At 36.1% G+C, this 19,525-nt stretch overlaps 3 protein-coding genes across 3 annotated transcripts; 2 read left to right on the top strand and 1 right to left on the bottom strand.

Moving 5' to 3' along the window:
• Positions 1-547: 547 nt before the first annotated feature.
• On the top strand, positions 548-8,758 carry LOC110411299 (auxin response factor 19-like). Its single transcript, XM_021421399.2, has 13 exons — positions 548-1,299; positions 2,051-2,163; positions 2,255-2,350; positions 2,785-2,841; positions 2,968-3,123; positions 3,227-3,311; positions 3,720-3,810; positions 3,908-4,072; positions 4,178-4,373; positions 4,799-4,937; positions 5,033-6,936; positions 7,728-7,918; positions 8,008-8,758. The coding sequence occupies exons 1-13, from the start codon at positions 1,257-1,259 to the stop codon at positions 8,186-8,188; spliced, it is 3,417 nt and encodes a 1,138-aa protein (XP_021277074.1). The 5' UTR covers positions 548-1,256; the 3' UTR covers positions 8,189-8,758.
• Positions 8,759-9,047: 289 nt separating this feature from the next.
• Positions 9,048-11,198, bottom strand: CPN20 (chaperonin 20). Its single transcript, XM_021421400.2, has 6 exons — positions 11,048-11,198; positions 10,762-10,946; positions 10,001-10,180; positions 9,763-9,918; positions 9,439-9,516; positions 9,048-9,346 (listed from the first exon to the last, which is right to left on the bottom strand). Exons 2-6 carry the CDS (start codon positions 10,942-10,944, stop codon positions 9,173-9,175), a joined length of 771 nt encoding a protein of 256 aa, XP_021277075.1. The 5' UTR covers positions 10,945-10,946; positions 11,048-11,198; the 3' UTR covers positions 9,048-9,172.
• A 6,918-nt stretch (positions 11,199-18,116) lies between these two features.
• Positions 18,117-19,134, top strand: LOC110411079 (Integrase-type DNA-binding superfamily protein). Its single transcript, XM_021421093.1, has one exon. The coding sequence runs from the start codon at positions 18,277-18,279 to the stop codon at positions 18,868-18,870; it is 594 nt and encodes a 197-aa protein (XP_021276768.1). The 5' UTR covers positions 18,117-18,276; the 3' UTR covers positions 18,871-19,134.
• Positions 19,135-19,525: the final 391 nt, after the last annotated feature.

Below are 19,525 nucleotides of genomic sequence, written 5' to 3'. Positions count from 1 at the left end.
ATCCAAAAAAAATCATCAAAAGTGATGTTTTTTAGTTGGTGGGTCCAACACCAACGAAGAAGCCCAATCCACGGCAGACAACGATGAAAAAAACAAGAGAAGCGAATAGATTAAACTTCAAGGAGAGAGGCATCGAAGTGCGGTGCCACGTCATCGAGCATAAGAATATTTCCATACCTGGCACACACCAGATCGTAATCCCGCCAACTCCGAACACAAATTACCTCGAAAAAGTAAAAAAAAAAAAGAGAAAAAGGGGAAAAATTCACCGTCAAACCATTTTTATTGCACTCCTCTAAAGCGACAACGCCTTACGCACGCCCACAAGGCCGCACGCGCGCACTCCAAACTGTGAATTTTTTCCTGTGGAAAGGTGAGGTGAAAATTGGTACCGATTTTAACTGTCAGCATAAAACATTACACCACGCGCGAATACACGCGCAACGATGAAATTTAATGGAAATAGTTAAAAAAATCCTATCTATTTTCCTTTTTTTTATTTACGGGGCCTGATTGCTTCAGTCTATTATATGTCGGCTTGTTTCACAAATTATTTAAAAAAAAAAAGGGAAACAGAGAAAGAGAGAAGAAAGCTGGCTTTTGCTCTGCTTTTGTTTTGCTTTGCTTTGGCTTTGGCTTTGTCTCTCCGATTTCCCGGCGACAAGTCTGTTTCCTTCTCCTTGATCCCATAAAGTTTTTTTTTTCTCTTTTGTTTTTGAAAATCTCTTTTCGTCGGATTCTAGAACCAAAAACGTCGAGCTTCAAATGAAGAGCAGTTTCAGTTTGATTGGGAAAATGGAACCGGTTGTTAACATTTCATGCAGTTAGTTCTCTACGGTTCGGCTTCTTTAAACGATTCATCGACGGAATTTTTTTCTCTTTTGGAAATGAAACGCTTCATGTGATTGAAATATCGAAACGAATCAAAGCTTGTTACGAAGGTAATGAAGAGAAAAATAGCTCAGAAAAGAACGAAGTTTTGGCATTTGGTTTCACTTCAAGTTAGGGTTTAGCTTCTTTGGGATTTGAATGTGAAGCAGCGGCGTTTCTTCAAGCGCGTGTGCAGTAATTTTCCGACAAAGGGATACTGCAAAAAAGATTTGTTTTTGGAAGCGTTGATGGTTTCATTGCTAAAAGAGTGGAAGTAACTTTATGGTGAAGAAAGTTGATCTTTTTCAAGTGTTTTGTTGGAGCAAAACAAGTGATAGGATTCCTTAAGAATTTTGTTTACTTTTTATTGATTCAAATTTGTAAGCATGAAGGCTCCACCAAATGGATTTTTGGCAAATTCTGCAGAAGGTTTGATTTTTTTCTTCCTGATTTCTTTGTTTCTTCGTTTTACTCTCTTTCTGCTTTTCTTTTTCCCTTCGGGTCAAAAAAATCTCTGGGTCTTAAGGAGTGAGAAGTTTTCTTCATTATTAGTGTAAATTAAGTTGCTTTATGGATTTGTTTTTTTTTTCTATATTATCCAGATCCCTCTAAATTGTTATTCGTTTAAATAATTTATTATTATTATTTTTGGTTTTTTTTTTATGCTCTGTACTTGTTCATGTAAAATGTCATCTTTTTGGAGAAATACTATAAAATCCCATTTTGATAAAAATGGAAATAAGCAAGTAACATGACTAAAGGTAAAAGTTCTTGTAACTGAGTGGCAACTTTCCTCATTTTAGTGGGTAAGGTTTGGATTTTGGAAGATTTACCATTTTGCAAATTGGCAATGAAACAAGAATGGAAAAAAGAAAGAGAACATGAAACAACCATTGTTTTGTTAATTCCAAATATAAAACTCTTAATTATATAAGAATATTCATGATAGCTTTATTTTTAGAAGCTGGCCATCTGGGAAGAGTAGAATTAATTATTGATGCTAGGAAATTGGGGAGTTTTTGCTTGAGACTATAAAGTAATTGTTGCCTTGTCTATCTTTCAAATTTCACAAGAGTATGGATATCGAGAATTTTTTGGTAGTTGATGCTTTAATTATTTTTATGACTTTTTGTGGTCTTGTGGGATGTTTGATAATATTCTGGTTGGTTTTGGAAAGCAGGAGAAAGGAAGAGTATCAATTCAGAATTATGGCATGCTTGTTCTGGACCACTTGTTTCTTTGCCGCCAGTTGGAAGTCTGGTGGTTTACTTTCCTCAAGGCCACAGCGAGCAAGTGAGTCGCTTTCCTCATTCATTCCTGAGGAATAATTGTTTCTGAATCTTGTCTTCTATGAAATTTTCTCATATTCACAAAAATCTTTCAGGTTGCAGCATCAATGCAAAAGGAGACTGATTTCATACCAAGCTACCCTAACCTTCCTTCCAAATTGATTTGCATGCTCCATAATGTCACTTTGCATGTAAGCAAAAGCAAGCCATCATTATACCAAGCTTCTTTTTTTATAGTCATCGAAGGTTAAAAAGTTGTTCCTGAATGAAATATTTGCATTTAGCTCAAGATATATTGGGCATGGTGCAGTATTGGATTGATGATATGCGTTTCATATGTCAGATAATCTTTTTACATTAAATACTGGGTGATTTGGCTGGCTTAGGTACTTGGTGCTTTATGGTGCTCATCTATATAGTGGTAGATAATGGTACATGTGCTTGAATGGACTTCTTCAGGAGGTTCTTGCTTGGTACTGAGTCATGCTGTAATATGGATGAGGATCCTGGGTGGTATATGCATGGATATAACTTTGTAATGGACAGAAATGATAAAAAAATGGAAGGAAAGTTATATAATTCTTTGTTATTGCTAATGAATTCAATTAATTAAATTTTGAATCAGGCTGATCCAGAAACAGATGAGGTCTATGCCCAGATGACTCTTCAACCTGTAAATAAAGTAGGTCAGCTATTAATTTTGAGAATATATTAATAAAAATTGCAGAACTCCATCCTCCCCTTTTTTTCTCTTAAATTTTCACATGTAGTGAATTATAGGAAGATTGCTTAAAGTACTTCTCTACAGTATGACAAGGAAGCATTACTGGCATCTGATATGGGCCTCAAGCAAAGCAGACAACCTGCTGAGTTCTTTTGCAAAACTCTTACAGCTAGTGACACTAGCACTCATGGTGGATTTTCTGTGCCTCGTCGAGCAGCTGAGAAGATCTTCCCGCCTCTGGTGTGTAGAAACTTTCAATATTTAGGTTTCTATTTTGAGGTTTGAGAGGTGTGAGGGGAGTTGTGTCTATTATTCCTGAGCTCTAAATGATGATATATGGTAGGATTTTTCAATGCAACCACCTGCTCAGGAGCTAGTAGCTAGAGATTTACATGACAATGCATGGACATTTAGACATATTTATCGAGGTATTGTTCTCTTCAAGATGTTGTTCTCCTCTTTCATTAGCAGAGGTCTACTGGTATTAATATTAAAAGACTGCAGCTTGATCAAAGTGTTTGATGATGCAAGTCAGTTGTTACTTACTTTTTATTAATGTTCACTAAAAAAATTTTAACTTCCTTGCTAACTTTTTGAGTATATAGTAAGAAGGGTAGATTTGAATGTTGTTTCTTTCTCTCCTTTAACGTCTCTTATAAGCATTTGATAATTTCAGTGTTTCTTAAATGTTACTATTATCTTCATTAACACTAATGCTTTTTGGTGACACTAGTAAGTCATATAAATTTGTTCAACATATCAAGGTAGTTTCTGCATTAAATTTTATCAGAAGCTAATTGAATAATATATCCAAATGTGTAATGCCTCCTTTGCAGGTCAACCAAAGAGGCACCTTCTGACTACTGGTTGGAGTGTCTTTGTTAGCACAAAAAGACTCTTTGCTGGTGATTCTGTTCTTTTTATAAGGTATGACACATACACTTAAACATATCTGTATTTGATAAAATTTAACTAGATCAGTCTCCATTTTTCTGCTTAACTGAAATACCTTGCTTGTATGTAGAGATGAGAAGTCACAGCTGCTCTTGGGTATAAGGCGCGCTAATAGACAGCAGCCAGCTCTCTCTTCATCAGTGATTTCTAGTGATAGCATGCATATTGGGATCCTTGCTGCTGCAGCTCATGCTGCAGCCAATAACAGCCCATTTACTATATTCTACAATCCAAGGTTTTGCTGTAGCATATTTTGGTTGTCCTTTGATTTATTGGTATTATGTAATTATCAAAAAATAAGATATTAATAGGTCTGAAAAGATTTTATTAATTTTGATAGGGCAAGCCCTTCTGAGTTTGTGATACCGTTAGCGAAGTATAACAAAGCCATGTATACCCAAGTTTCTCTCGGCATGCGGTTTAGAATGATGTTTGAAACCGAGGAATCTGGGGTACGCAGATATATGGGTACAATCACAGGTATAAGTGACTTGGATCCTGTGCGATGGAAAAATTCACAGTGGCGCAATCTTCAGGTATTCATTGGACATAATGACATTCATGAGTTCAAATATTTAGCCTTTATTGTTATTTTGGAAAATGCCTGGCATGATTTCTGTGGAAAACGCATTATTAACATGCAAATAATAAGCTACATTAAGTTTTGTCCTTCATAATACATTGCTCTATTATATGTGTTTGGCTACATAATCCTCCTCTGCTGGGGCTTACATACGTAAGCTTGATGGTAGATATTCTATCATGTCTTTTTAGTCTTGTTGTTTAGATGTGAACACTTAAACTGACTTGCTCATTGGTCCAAGATTCATTCTTGCTGTACCATACACACAAGTTTAAAACAATTCCTGCTTGATTTGCATTAGCCAATATTTTATTGCAAAAAGAAAAAAAAAGCCACTTGATTTTTGATTTTGGCAGTTTGCTTTTATATTCTCAACAGGTTGGATGGGATGAATCAACAGCTGGTGAACGGCCTTGCCGGGTTTCAATTTGGGAAATTGAGCCTGTTGTAACTCCTTTCTACATATGTCCACCTCCGTTTTTCAGGCCCAGGTTTCCCAAGCAACCAGGGATGCCAGGTAATAATATTTACCAGATATATCATGCTGTAAAATGGACAAGGAATAGGAAAAATTCATGACCTTAGTTCTAATGTTTGAAAATTCGTGGGCAGATGATGAGTCTGATATTGAGAATGCTTTCAAGAGAGCTATGCCGTGGCTTGGAGATGACTTTGGTGTGAAGGATGCCCCTAGTTCAATCTTCCCCGGTTTGAGTTTAGTTCAGTGGATGAGCATGCAGCAAAATAATCAGTTTCCAGCTGCTCAATCAGGATTCTTCCCATCAATGGTTTCTTCAAATCCCCTTCATAATAACCTTAGCACTGATGATCCTTCCAAGTTATTGAATTTTCAAGCTCCTGTATCACCTGCATCAAACATGCCATTTAACAAAGCAAATGCAAACCAAGTCAACCAGTTGCCTCAGGCACCTATGACATGGCCCCAACAGCAGCAACTTCAGCAGTTATTGCAGACTCCTCTAAGTCAACATCAACAGCACCAGCAGCAACCCCAACAGCAATTGCAGCGACAACAGCCACAACAACCACAACAACCACAGCAGCAGCCACAGCAACATCTTCTTCATCAACAACAGCCACAGTCACAGCCACAGCAGCAGCAACAACAACAACAACAGCAAAAACAACAACAAAGACAACAGCCACAGCTGCAGCAGCAGCTGCAACAACAAGCATTCCTACCTGCTCAAGTAAATAACGGCATCATTGCCCCGAACCAGATCTCAAATCAAAATTTGCATCAGCCAGCTGTTTACTCTCAGCTTCAGCAGCAACAATTACTGACAGGCAATAGCCAGTCTACCCAAGCTATCCTTTCTGCTAATAAGACTTCATATCCTTTGACATCATTACCACAAGATACACAGATTCAGCAACAAATGGAACAGCAGAGTAACCTCATACAGAGGCAGCAGCAACAGACACAGTTGCAGCAGCAACAAACGCAGTTGCAGCAGTCACCGCTGCAATTGTTGCAGCAGAGCCTATCCCAGAGGACACAGCAGCAGCAACAGATTCAGCAATTGTCACAGCAGGGCCTCTCAGAGCAGCAGCTTCAATTGCAACTGTTACAAAAGTTGCAGCAACAGCAACAGCAGCAGCAGCAGCAGCAGCCGTCATCTCAACAATTACTATCCCCAGCTGGATCACTGTTGCAGCCTCCAATGGTGCAGCAACAGCACACCCACCAACAAAACCAACCGTTGCAGCAGCTGCCTCTCTCTCAGAGCCAGCCACAACCACTTGGCAGCAATGGCTTCTCAACATCAACTCTCATGCAACCTCAACAGCTTTCAATGAGCCAACCTCAAACTCAGAACAAGCCACTTGTGGCAATGAGAACCCATTCTGGTCTTACTGATGGAGATGCTCCATCATGTTCGACCTCACCTTCTACTAATAATTGTCAGGTTTCCCCATCAAACTTTCTAAACAGAAGTCAGCAAGTGCCATCCATATTGGTGACAGATCCAGTTGTTGAGCCTGCAAGTACACTGGTTCAAGAGCTTCAGAACAAGTCTGATATCCGAATCAAACATGAGCTGCCCACCTCTAAAGGACCAGACCAATCAAAGTACAAAAGTACTGTAACAGATCAATTAGAAGCATCCTCTTCTGGAACATCATATTGCCTGGATGCAGGCACCATCCAGCATAATTTCTCCCTCCCCACCTTTTTGGAAGGTGATGTCCAATCACATCCTCGGAACAATCTTCCTTTTACAGCTAATATTGATGGTTTGGCACCTGATACTTTGTTATCAAGGGGATACGACTCTCAAAAGGATCTTCAAAACCTGCTTTCTAATTATGGTGGCGCTCCAAGAGATATTGACACAGAGTTGTCTACTGCTGCAATAAGCTCTCAGTCTTTCGGTGTGCCAAACATACCTTTCAAGCCTGGGTGCTCAAATGATGTTACCATCAATGAGACAGGAGTTTTAAATGGTGGGTTGTGGGCCAACCAGACTCAACGCATGCGAACATATACAAAGGTAAGTAGCCCAGTAATTATGGTTATCCTTGTTACATTATTTATTCTCTTTGTTTTAGATAGGTTTCGATTTCTTGAAAGAAAAGGTTGATTTGTCCTCATACTTCCTGTTGGGGCTTGGTTAGAGAGGAGTCCTTTTCAGCATCGCTTATACCAGCGCAGTTGAACTAATTGCTAGCAGTGCCAATTCTAAACCTTGTTATTGGGGCCTGCCTATTTTTTGAGCCTCAAAAGTAGGAACAACATAGTTCACTATAATCAGATATTTGAACTTCATAACTAGAGCTACCTACTTTTTGGAGTTTCTGAGTTCTAAACATGAGTTGAAGTAAAATAAACAAGTATCTTTTTTTATTTCATCTATCTATGATACATTCATGTCAGAAGGGAGTTTAGTTTCAGCTAAATCATCATGTTGTAGAACATTTGTTTGGCTTTTCATGTTTTTAACAACTTGTTTTACCTTGCATCTGGGGAAGGCTGTAATATACAGTTGATCACTTGAGGTCTTACCATTTTTATGATGATGTCTTTTCTTATTGCATAAAAGTTATTGGATTACTTTCTATGACTACTTAGATTTCCCCGTTGCAGTTGAAAATTTCTCACTCAAATACTCTTTCAGTCTTACAATTCTTGCATCTTGAAATCCTAATCTACAAATTCTTGAGTTGCTTCATATCCTATAAATATTTGGGAGATTTACAGTTGTTAAACCCTTTTCGCATTATAACATGATCAATTCTCTGTATCTTTTGCTGAAAAATTTGGTGCTGGTTTGAACTCATGAAGGTGCAAAAGCGTGGCTCTGTAGGAAGATCAATTGATGTGACCCGCTATAAAGGGTATGATGAACTCAGGCATGATCTAGCCCGCATGTTTGGTATTGAGGGACAGCTGGAAGATCCACAAAGTTCTGACTGGAAATTAGTTTATGTGGATCATGAAAATGACATATTACTTGTTGGTGATGATCCTTGGGAGTAAGTGAACAGTCCTTAACTTCAACTGTAACTTTTAGTTTTTGGTCTTTCTATTTATCCTCAACTTTTTACTTTCTAATTGTTTGCAGAGAATTTGTAAGTTGTGTCCAGAGCATAAAGATACTGTCATCTGCTGAAGTACAGCAGATGAGCTTGGATGGTGATCTGGGAAATGTGGCAGTTCCCAATCAAGCTTGCAGTGGGACTGACAGCGGAAATGCATGGAGAGGACATTATGATGATACCTCAGCTGCCTCATTTAATAGATAAAAGTCTCAAAATTCTGATACAAAAACAAATTGATATATCTTCAGCTATTGGACTTTGCCTGGGCTCGTCGATGACAGTGTTGTATTCACTGAAAAAGATACAATGAATCTAGTTCTTCCAGGAGAGGTGATCACCCTGTGGGATTGAGCCCTTAGAAAGAATGCTGGTTGCAGGTGTTAAATTCTAAAAGCCACTGCCATGAAGTTGGTAGAAGGATTTATATTTTAACTTAAGCATCCACATTTTGACATTGGCCCTTTATTGTTAGTTCTATGGTGAGGGTAAGGTGAAGGAGCAGAGGCAAGAGACAGGTGATGTATGATATAACCAAATTTAGAGCTGATCTGACATTCTCTCCTGTAAATGCTATGATGTAGAGCACATTATCCGCAACATGTGTAGTGGTTGTAGCTATTACTCGGCAGATACAATTAGCATCAATTTTTGTTCATGTTGCAGCCGATGCCCTTTTCTGCTAATTTAGTAAACACTATGATTAATGATGGAAGGCATGCTACCTACAATCTTATTGTGAGAAATAATTCTTGTATGCATCAACAGCTTAGACCTTGCGCTGATCTATTAGAGGTATTTCCTTAAGTATTCCTCCACAGTTTCCAGTTCCAAAGGTGAATCACGCCTGCACTTTCTGAAACTTCTCCCAAAGGGAAATAGATATACGAACACCGCATAAGTGATGCAATTAGAGGATTAGTGGGTAGTGATACAATCTGTCATAAGACGTAAAACTCTTTAAGACATCCGAAAACTTTCTTGGGTATATTTTTAACCCTTGCGCCTAACCACTTATCATTATTTTTCATCTGAAAAAGTTCCCATTATTGCCTAGCAATTAGACTAAGGGCAACATAGCTGCAGTGATTTATATTGAAGATAAAAAAATTACAATTCAAAATCCTCCAGCCTTGTGGCAACTCATCCATAAAATTCAGTTGTACGCCTAGCACATATCTCATTAGACAACTAAGAGAGCACAGCCATTACATCAGAAGCTCTTAGAGCAATATAGTTAGTACCATCACTGCCCTTGAAGTCATTCCCTGCAAACTTGGAGTAAAGGACCGTGTTTCCTGGGGCAACTGACAACGGCTTCCTGTTACCTTCCTCATCCAAAGTGCCAGGTCCAACGGCAATCACCTGTTTCATTCAATGCAGGGTATTAGTAACACATTTTGCCCCGTTGCAGAAAGCTATACGCCCTTTCCCACAAAATTATAACAGTTTCTCACCGAGCCAATGGAGGGTTTTTCCTTGCTTGCCTCTGTCAGCAACAAACCTCCAGCAGTTTTCTCCTCAGCTTCAGCAACCTGCAATCAACATTCACACACAACACTGAGTTCCTCAAAGTCCATATACCCGCAGTTGTGTGAAGGCCCTAGTAGAAAACTCTTAGGGAGGTTCCAAACTTTTGAGGACTCAAAAGAAACAACTGACTCAACCAAATAAATAGAAGCATTATAGAAATCCAATGATTAATTAAATTATTAACCTAGGCGTTACACCAGAACATTGCAGTACCAACCAAACTAACAGATTTTGAACGAATAACAAACCTTAATGAATACTCTGTCATTCAGAGGCTTGAGATCCTTGATGTCATCCGTTTCAAGAATCCCAACAATGTCATCCTCCTTAAGAATCAGATGATTCGAACCATTGAACTCAACCTCAGTACCAGCATACTTGGAATATACGACCTGCGCACCAGTCTGTACAAACATAGTATTGTGTTAGTTTAATATTGATGCAACACAGAAAAACTCGGAAAGATATCTAATCCTGGAAATCCACCTTGACTGAGATTTCCAACTTGGTCTTCCCAATTGTCTTCCCCTCGCCAACGGCAATCACCTCACCTCCTTGAGGCTTTGACTGAGCTGTTGTTGGAAGCAAAATGCCACCTTCAGTCTTCTGCTCCGTTTCTTTGATCTTCACCAACACTCTATCACCCAAGGGCTTAATCGAAGTGTACTGCAGATAGCAATAAGATCATCTCAAGTAAGCACAAGCAGTATACAACAAGGAGCTAACCTACGGAGTAGCATCATTGAAATTATCAGTTATGCCACACTAATTGCACGTAAATTTATCTATTTTGGGAGCTTCTACAAGCCAACAGCAACAAATTCGTGTCAAGTCTCATTCATCTTGAACTTGTTCAGAATAAAAAATATAAATAATGCATTTCAATCTGCAGCGTATTCATAATGTATTGAAAATTCATATATTAGAATATACAAGACAAGGAGACCCTAATTTCCCTAATGCTCTACTCAAGTTTAAATCTAAATTTTAAATCACACCAACAATGCTTTAGCATTTAAAAAAGTGCCCACAGAACAATGGCAAAAGTTATGAAGCAACGTCCAAACAAAGATCCCAAGGAAGTCACATGTCCACAAGTGAAATAATGAACCAAAACCATCACAACTATATTAAGTTAAGACCAGTAAAGAATGATAAACAATCGCCCAAAAACTAGTTCACAAAATGTAAAACTTTACTCATTAACAACAAAACCAGAGCACCAATGAAATTACAACAGGAGTTACCTTAGGCGCAACAACGGTGGCAGCTCTTACAACCAAGCTCTTAAAGGACCTGTGAGTCAAAGCACCAGGCTTTATTGTTCCAAAAGACGAGAACTTGACAGTGGATGGCCTTAGCCCTTCAAATGAAGCCAAGTTCCTTGCTGATATTGTCACTGATGATGCTGTTAGCTGAGATGTAGCCATTTCTGTACTCAAATTTCCCAAAACACAAACGATTTTCAATTTCTTACAACCAAGTTTTCTTTAAAAAAAGAAACCCTTTACCTTTAAGGCAAAAAGATTATACCTTCGAGATAGATGGAGCTCTCAGGAAGCTACTGAAAATGATAGGGGTTGGTTTGGTTTGGTTGCTCGAAACTGGAGAAGCCTGAGAAGATAAAACCCTAGAGTGCTAAAATGGGTTTTATTGATCATAAGAGACTTCTAGAACATTGGCGTTCTTAGGTAAATGATTGAGATCCACGCGCCTAAAATTCACAAAGCGGGTTGGTTGGGCTCCTACCCGTAAAATATCAAATAGCAAATGATAAAGCAAGTTTTGCCTGAAGCGGGTTACAAGAAACCCGCCCCGGTGTTGGCTTGTAAATATTGAGCAAATCATTTGCGCCACGCGCTTCAAAGGAGAAGGCTGAGCACACTCGAAAGAAACCACCAAAGCAGAGAGGTTTCTGGAAGAAAAAATGCTATCCATTGCCATTTGCAAATTTCCAAAAGCTTCTGTATGCCTTATGGGCCCCGGCCTGTAAGAAACCGGGCCTTGCCAATTACTTGATTCTTGACTCTTGACCCATTTCCTTTGCTGCCTGTACGCCAGTCTACACGTTTCCTTCGCGTAATTCACATAGTGAAATGAAATACTTATGTTATGCTGATAGAGTAAATAAATTGTAATAATCATTATGCGAATAAAATGGTTTGACTTATAAAATGAAATTATTATATTGTAATCTTATTTCAAGAGTTTGTTCGCAAGAGTAGTCTTCAAATGATAAAGGAAAAAGTGATAAAAAATTTTTTATCATAATTTATAATTTGTATTTTAAAATATTAGTTTTTATAATTTATTTAAAATATTAATAGATTAAAATTTAAAATTTTAAAATGATTATTTATTTTTAATAATTTATTTAATCATTTATAATTAACACTTTAAGATGATTTTTTTTCTTTTTACTTTCAGTAAATAATTGGGAAGGTGGGTGATGAAATAACTGTTTCCTGTGTTCTTCGAAATGGTTGGCGAAATTTCGTAAAGAAGGTTAGTTGATTTTTCATCCTAGTTGAAACTTCAAGTGTAGTTTCCTTATAAAAGTGTTTTCCAGGTGATTGTCATGTGCTAATTAATTGTTGCTGAAGATGTCGATTTGCCGAGTCCTTCACAACCATTTCTTTCCTTTTTGAAGAAACTTTGCCCACTTACCCAATAGCTAGTCATGGAATTCTTGATGTAAAAACTCCACCTTACGACTGCATAATCGAGATTCCAGATTTGAATCTTCTACTAGAACTATTACAAAACTAGAATGTTGTTTACAGGATAATTAGTTGTCAGATTGGACTGAATTCCGAACTTTTTCTATACCATAACCGTGGGAATTCACATACCAAATTGAATAATGGAGTATAAGAAGGCAACTCTTATCTACTGGGGATGTTGGCGCTTGTTAAATGATGAATTGAAAATATTTTCCACATGGGCGTGCGTTGCTGTGGTATGCTATCCATCTTCATTTTTACTTTGGATAAGTACTAGGAATATATTCATTGGTTTCACTGCTGACATAAAAACCAAAACGTGGGCTTGGATTAACTCATATGTTTAATATGTGCAGCTCTTGCATGCCTTGAAAATTGCAACTAACCGTGTCCCACCAGCTACAACTGCACACCCTGTTTGAATAGAGACACTGTGTTTTCACTCAGCTAACTAGTGGGCATATTGAAGTTAAACTAAGGAAATTTTTCTGTCAAAGGTCAAAGCGGTGTAATCCTTTCCTTTGGAAAATTAATCCTCTCAATAAGGGCATTCTTTGTTTGAATTATTTATTTGGAAATTTTGGTCTCACTCCGAGGTCTTGTCCCATCTTTCCGCAATGAGTGAGGGAAGGCGATGAAAATCGATAACATTGAAATCTGGAAGATGTACGGCCATTGAAAGCAGGAGGCACCGTGTTGAATTCTTAGCAAAGTGGAGCTACGGGTACCCTCTATCCAGTAGCTGGGGCTGGATATTATTATTGCCCCCTCACTCCGGCTCCCATTCAGTTTTCTAGTGATCTTAAGTAATCATGAGTTCTTGCCTTTATGACCTTGCCATATAAAAGCTACAGCGTAACTGAATATTTCAGTGACAATCCACTAAAGCTGAGAGCTATGGGAACAAAAGGAAAAATGGAATGAATTGTTTCAGCATTTGTTTGCGTTAATTATTTGACAGGACGGATTAATGGGAAATTGGAGACATTTGTCTTATCCAGATTAGTCATATATCAAAGTTTCCAAGAAGCTGGGGGATTATATTGCTGATTGTCAACTTTGAATTTTCAATAAACAGCCGGCATTGGAAAAGCCAGGAACAAGCCTTTCCTCCTGGGTTTCTTTTCATTTCAAGCAGTGGGCAGCTTTTAGTTTCCCCGCATACCATCGACAGTAAAATGTCTGGTTGATTGCCCTTTCGCAGCGAACCAAAACCAGTCAATCTGGTACAGTTTTGGATAGGCCTTTCTTTTTCTTTGACCGAAGGGTTTGAAAATTGATAGTTGATAAGTTGACCAACCTCTCTTTAAAGTTTTAGCGTATAGATCATGCATGACGTATTAGACTTACTTAGAGAATTTGCTTAACTGGAGTTATTAGTTAAAAGACTAAAACCTTAAGAAGTCTGAAGATCAAATGCCAAATGTTAGAATATAACAAAAGCTTAGTAACAAGAGCCATATGCATATCATAAGAATATTTATTGTAAATACTTGTTTTTACTATTTTACTATTTCACGGTATAGTAATTATGTAGTTAATCTAGTCATTAAGATTATACTCAAAAAGAGACTATTATAAATAGATTACTTGTGATACTTTTCTTCCTGAATGAAGAATAAAAGAATTCTTCTTCTTCACCATTGTTTTGTTTTCTCTGGACCAGTTCACTCGGTTTTAACATGACGTAAATACAAGCGCGTGTCCATGCGTGTGCTCGAGACAGAAAGATCCACTGGCCGATGCTTTGAAATTGGTTAATTGCACACTTATCAAAGCTTACGTACAAGGATGACGCTGCGAGGGACCTTTATGCCTTACGTCCGTCCGTCCGTCCGTCATGTTTAAGATTACGCTTTGGAGCTTCTTCGGATTGGCTCTCCTTAATCTCTTGCAAGGACGCTAGCATGGAGCTTTCGCTTTGATGACGTAAGCAATTAATCTCTCTAAACAATTTGCTTCTCTCTCTCTCTCTCTCTCTCTGTAAGCCCCTGACGGTTTTGGTATTGGTCTAACAAGTAACTTGAAGTAATCTGTTTAAGCTTATTGTGTTGTTTAAGGTTTTGGCATGGGAATATGATTCTTTTACAGAATTTCAGTTGTTTAAATTTGTTCAAAATAAAGTAGCGTGAGCTCTCAGTAAAGATGTCAACCTTTTGACCAGTATCCAGATTATTTAATTAAAGAAAAGTTGGCAGTAGGACTTCTTCGCTAGAAAATTATGCTTTCTCACTTGAAAGTTTTCTTGGCTAATAGTACTAGAATATAAATTATATGATAATAAAATGCGTCAAAACTCAACTATTTCACACATATTTGCACACCACCTTTTTTTTTTATAGAATATTTAGGTTTCTATGATCTAAGTCAAATGGATAAATTGTTGATTTCATATTTAATCTAGAATTGCACCAATAATCATCCCAATTTGTCTATTCACTAGCTAGTATAATCACAAATTCTACCTTTTTTTTTCAATAAATTTCGAAATGCCTATTAAGGAAGAAAATTGGGATTTAGATCTTGAACCTCCACTCTAAAGGGAAAATAACAACAACTTCCTTTGGTAAATCAAATGTGTTATTACAATATTACATTAGAAGAATCATATCTACACCCACAAATGTTGTATGCTTGTTGTATATGTTCACTTTACAATTTATGACAATCCTTGAATTATGGATTTATAGGAAAAAAATTAAAAGGATTTTTAAGCTCAAGTTCATAATTCAACTTTAGTTTACGAGGGTCGATATTCAAGGTTTTAGATACCTTGTGAATTCAAAATTTTATATAAGAGATGACAAAAAGGTAATTATAAAGATAATTATATTATATATGAAAATATTAAGTTTAATACATAAAATAATAAAAATAAATAAAAATTGAGAAGTGACGGTCGCCACCCCTTAGGCTCTGCCAATGCTTGTCAAGCTCTTCCTTTTTATTTTACTTACCTCTAAAGCGTTTATGAATATTGATAAGCACTATTAGTTTTCTTCTTATGTTTTGATGTAATTAAAATTTTATAATTATAACACTTTATAATTGAAATGTAATACTTATAATAACCATTAGCTATTAATTCTATAAATTATAACTTAATAAAACATATGGAAAATATCTAATCTCACTTGTAGGTAGCATTTGGTATGAGAGCTATAAGAACACATTCTTGACAATGTGTCTAATTAATTTACATTGCAGTGTGATTTGCAACAAACCACTACAGTGTAACATCGCAATACAAGTACATTATAGTCAATGGACATAATGTGATTGCAATCCAAAACCAATGCAATTAGATTGCATTGCACTCTGCAATGTTATTAAAGATATATTTACTTTTTAACTTTATTACTTTATTAAAAGTATTTTGCAATGTTATAAATTTTTTATATTGATTTCAATGGATGTCTTTTTATTATTCTTGGTGATCATTGTGACTGTCAATAAAATTTATATTATCTTTTATAAGAAAAAAAACTTAAAATAAAATATACAATATAAAAAATTATATTAAGAAATAAAATAAAACATATAGGATTATAATAAGAAATAAAAATAAAATATATGATATTAAAAATATATTTAAGAGTTAATATTATATAAAAATTAATAATAAAAAATTAAGTATATTAAACTTGTATTTTAATAAATAGGGATAATTATGAAAATTGACATTATATTCTTAGTTAAGTACTTGTAAATCATACACTGTAATGTTTTCTTCATTGCATTTTAATCATTATTTTGCTTATATATCAAACACTGCAATGTTATCTTTCTTGCAATCACATTACCTGTAATCCCATTACATTTTAAAGTACCAAATGCTACTGTAAAGTAGAAACTGCATTAGTAAGATCATAATTCTTAATGTAAATATTGTGTTATTTTTTCTTTTGTAGATAGGTGTAAATGATTTGTAAATGAGTTGCCTTATAAAATTAACTTCGTGGCCCACTGAGGATGAGACTAAAAGCCCGTCTGGCCTAACTTTTTTTTAATATAAAAGTTATTATGAAGCTTTTATGAAAAATAATAACTTTTAAAATTAAGTTAAAGCTATTTGTAAGTTGTTTGACAAAATAAATTATATAAGTTTTAATTTTAGTTAAAATTACCATAAAGGGTATTCATGTCATCTTCAATCACTTAATAAACTAAAGCGAAATAAGTCTATTTTAAGCTTGTATACGATTTTAGATGTTAAAATCAAATAAATCAATACAGAAAGTTTGTTTTGAACTTATATATGATTTCTGATGTTAAAATCAAAGAAATTCATATAAAAACGAAATAACTCTCTAACTTGATCTAGCAAGTTATTGAACCATGATGCTTCAATTCCTCAAAAAACAAGAAAAAAAAAGAAATAATATACTTGACATTAAAATGTCATTGCTGACATGACATGTGAGGTGGACTGAAAATGCTAATGTAGCAGTGCCACATGACACTGACATGTGTTGAGTTTTGACAAGTTCTTTACCATCTAATCTAAGTCCTTACCTTTGATTATATATTGTTTTTGTTTCCTTTTTTTTTCTTTGTTTTCTCCTTTTTTTTCTTTCTATCTCCTCTTACCTCTTTCCTTAAGGATTGATCACTAGTCATCGAACATCGTTGTTAATTGTTGGTCAATGGTCACCAGTCACAATCATGGCACAGCATGTTTGGTGATTACCGATCGACATTCGGTGATTGATGACTCGCGGTCGACAACGACATCCGGTGACTGGTGATTGGTCATTAAACAAGAAGGTGAGAGGAGAAAGAAAGAATAAAAAAGAAAAACAAAAGAAATAGAGGAAAGAAAAAAAAAGGAAAAGAAACAAAACCAATATATAAACAAACGTAAGGGTTTAAAGTAGCAGTTTGTTGTGTTTGCATTAGGTCTTGGTTCAAAGTTCAGTAAGCACGTAATCTATTTTTAGAGAGAACATACCATGTCTGAATATTAAATAACTAAATCATTATGATTTTGAGTTTAAGGATAAATTGTTACAATTTTGAGTGGAGGAACTAAAGTGAAGAAAATGCATTAAGTACAGGGACTGTTGAGTTATTTTGACTACAACAATTTGTTCAAATTTTGCTATTATGTTGTTGGGTTTTTTGTTTTTTTCCTAATCATCTTTGTAGAGAGAAGTATTAAAAAGATTAAATTATTACGATTTTGAGTTGAGAGATAAATTGTAGCAAAAAAATCTCAAATTTTGTTATTATGTTGTTGGATCTTTTATTTTATTTTTTAATAATTTTTGTAAAAAGAGGTAGAAGAGAGAGATCACGATTTGCGATGAAAAATGATGATTTGCAAAAAAAATGAGAGAAAAGGGAAATTAATTGAGAGAGATGATTATTTTTTACAAAATTGATATATATTTTTTTAAAAGAGAAAGTTCACTTTTGATGTTTTTATTTAAGTTTTTTTTTGAAATTATATTCTTTAAAAAAAATTTTAAAAGTTTTTTAAAATCTCATTTTAATCTGATTTTTACTTTTAAAAAATAAATAAATTTAAAAAATAAAAATAAATATACACTAATACAAGCATGTGATGCAGCAACATCGTTTTGGTATTCAAAGGCCAATAAAGTATTCATTTTTCTCCCTTGATTTAAAGTTTAAAATAATAATTAAAAAAAAGGGTGGAAATTCGGGCACGAGTAATACAAGGCCCACGTGGTGTAAATATTGCCCGAACTCTCCCCGCGTAGCAACGCCAAAGCTATTCCATCAGTCGCCACGTGCCCGTCCTTAAAAGCTATGCGGCTTCCAAACTCCAAATCAACGCGCCTCTCTTTCTTTGACTGATGACAGTCAGAGCCTATTCCCCTCCCCCACTCACATATATATAAGAGAGCCGCAAATTCCCCTCTTCGCAAACTCAACAAACCAAAGCAATCCTCTGCAAACAGAAAACGGTACTGCTGCTACTTACTAACAATTTCGAAGACAGAAGCGAAGCAAAGAAATACTCAAAAGACAACCCAGTTTTTCTCTCTTTCCTTTGATTTAAATCGCAAGCGAATGGTGAAAAACATAAGCGACAGACCTGCAGCTGAGAGAAGCGATTTACGATTCAAGGGTGTGCGAAAGCGAAAATGGGGGAAGTGGGTGTCCGAAATCAGACTACCCAACAGCAGGGAAAGGATTTGGTTGGGATCTTACGACAACGCCGAGAAAGCAGCGCGTGCCTTCGACGCGGCTCTTTTTTGCTTACGCGGCCGCTCTGCTAAGTTCAACTTCCCTGACAACCCGCCGGATATAGCCGGTGGCAGGTCTTTAACCCCGCCCGAAATCCAAGCCGCCGCTGCTCGGTTTGCCCAAACCGAGCCTCCGAGGACCCATTCGGAGCAGTCCACCTCTGGGTTTCAAACGGAGTCCTCATCACCGTCGATTTCAGAAGGGACAGTACAGTTGGACAGTGAGTTGCCAATGGACGGGTCGTTTCTGGATCTTTTGACAATGGGTTCGAATAATTATGCTTCAGATTATGGCATATTCCCTGGATTTGATGATTTGGCAAGTGATTTTCTCGGATCATCGGTGCCCAACATCGGTTTTGAAGAGGATAATATTGATGGTATTTTAGTCCCAGAATCTTTTCTGTGGAATTTCTAAAGCGCGTCAGGGCAAATTCTGGGCATTTTAGTATCCAGAGTTGCATCCTGGTTTTTGGATGGGCCAGTTTTTGTACGGTCCATCGTTCTTTCTCATTCTCAAAAAAGGTCAAATTATTGTTTCTAAGTATAGTTTAATCGTGAAGAAGAATGTAAAGTAAAGCATTGTGGATTTTTTTTTTGGTAATTTTTGTAGTAATTGGTTCAATTAAATGAACAATTACTGTTCTAGATTTTCTTTTAATACAAATTGATCATTATGTCACTTCGGCTACTGAAATGGATGCCACATGTTTGTTATGGGTTATATTAAGTTAATTGGACTGTCCTCGTACCTGCAGGGCCCAAGCTGCCATGACATTTGATTAAAAAAACTAAAGACTTTCTACTTAGTACCTACAAAAATGTCATATCCCATTTTGTAGTTATCCATAAAATTGAAGAAATCCAATCTTAAATATACTTAGTTACTAGACCTACAATTTTTTCAAATTTTATGCTTAATAATTTTGTCTAGTATATGAAAAATTATCATATTAATGGTTAACCATTGTGTATGATATACAAATATAATATTATCTTAACAAATTCTATGAGACAATCTTTAATGATATTACTTTTACTTTTTTTTTATTTTGAAAAAAGAAAGATTCAAA

Source organism: Theobroma umbraticum, unplaced genomic scaffold (genome assembly GCF_002168275.2).
Source record: "Theobroma umbraticum cultivar Fairchild unplaced genomic scaffold, ASM216827v3 scaffold_56.0, whole genome shotgun sequence".
NCBI classification, from domain to species: Eukaryota; Viridiplantae; Streptophyta; class Magnoliopsida; order Malvales; family Malvaceae; genus Theobroma; species Theobroma umbraticum.
This window is presented reverse-complemented; position numbering and strand designations above follow the sequence as displayed.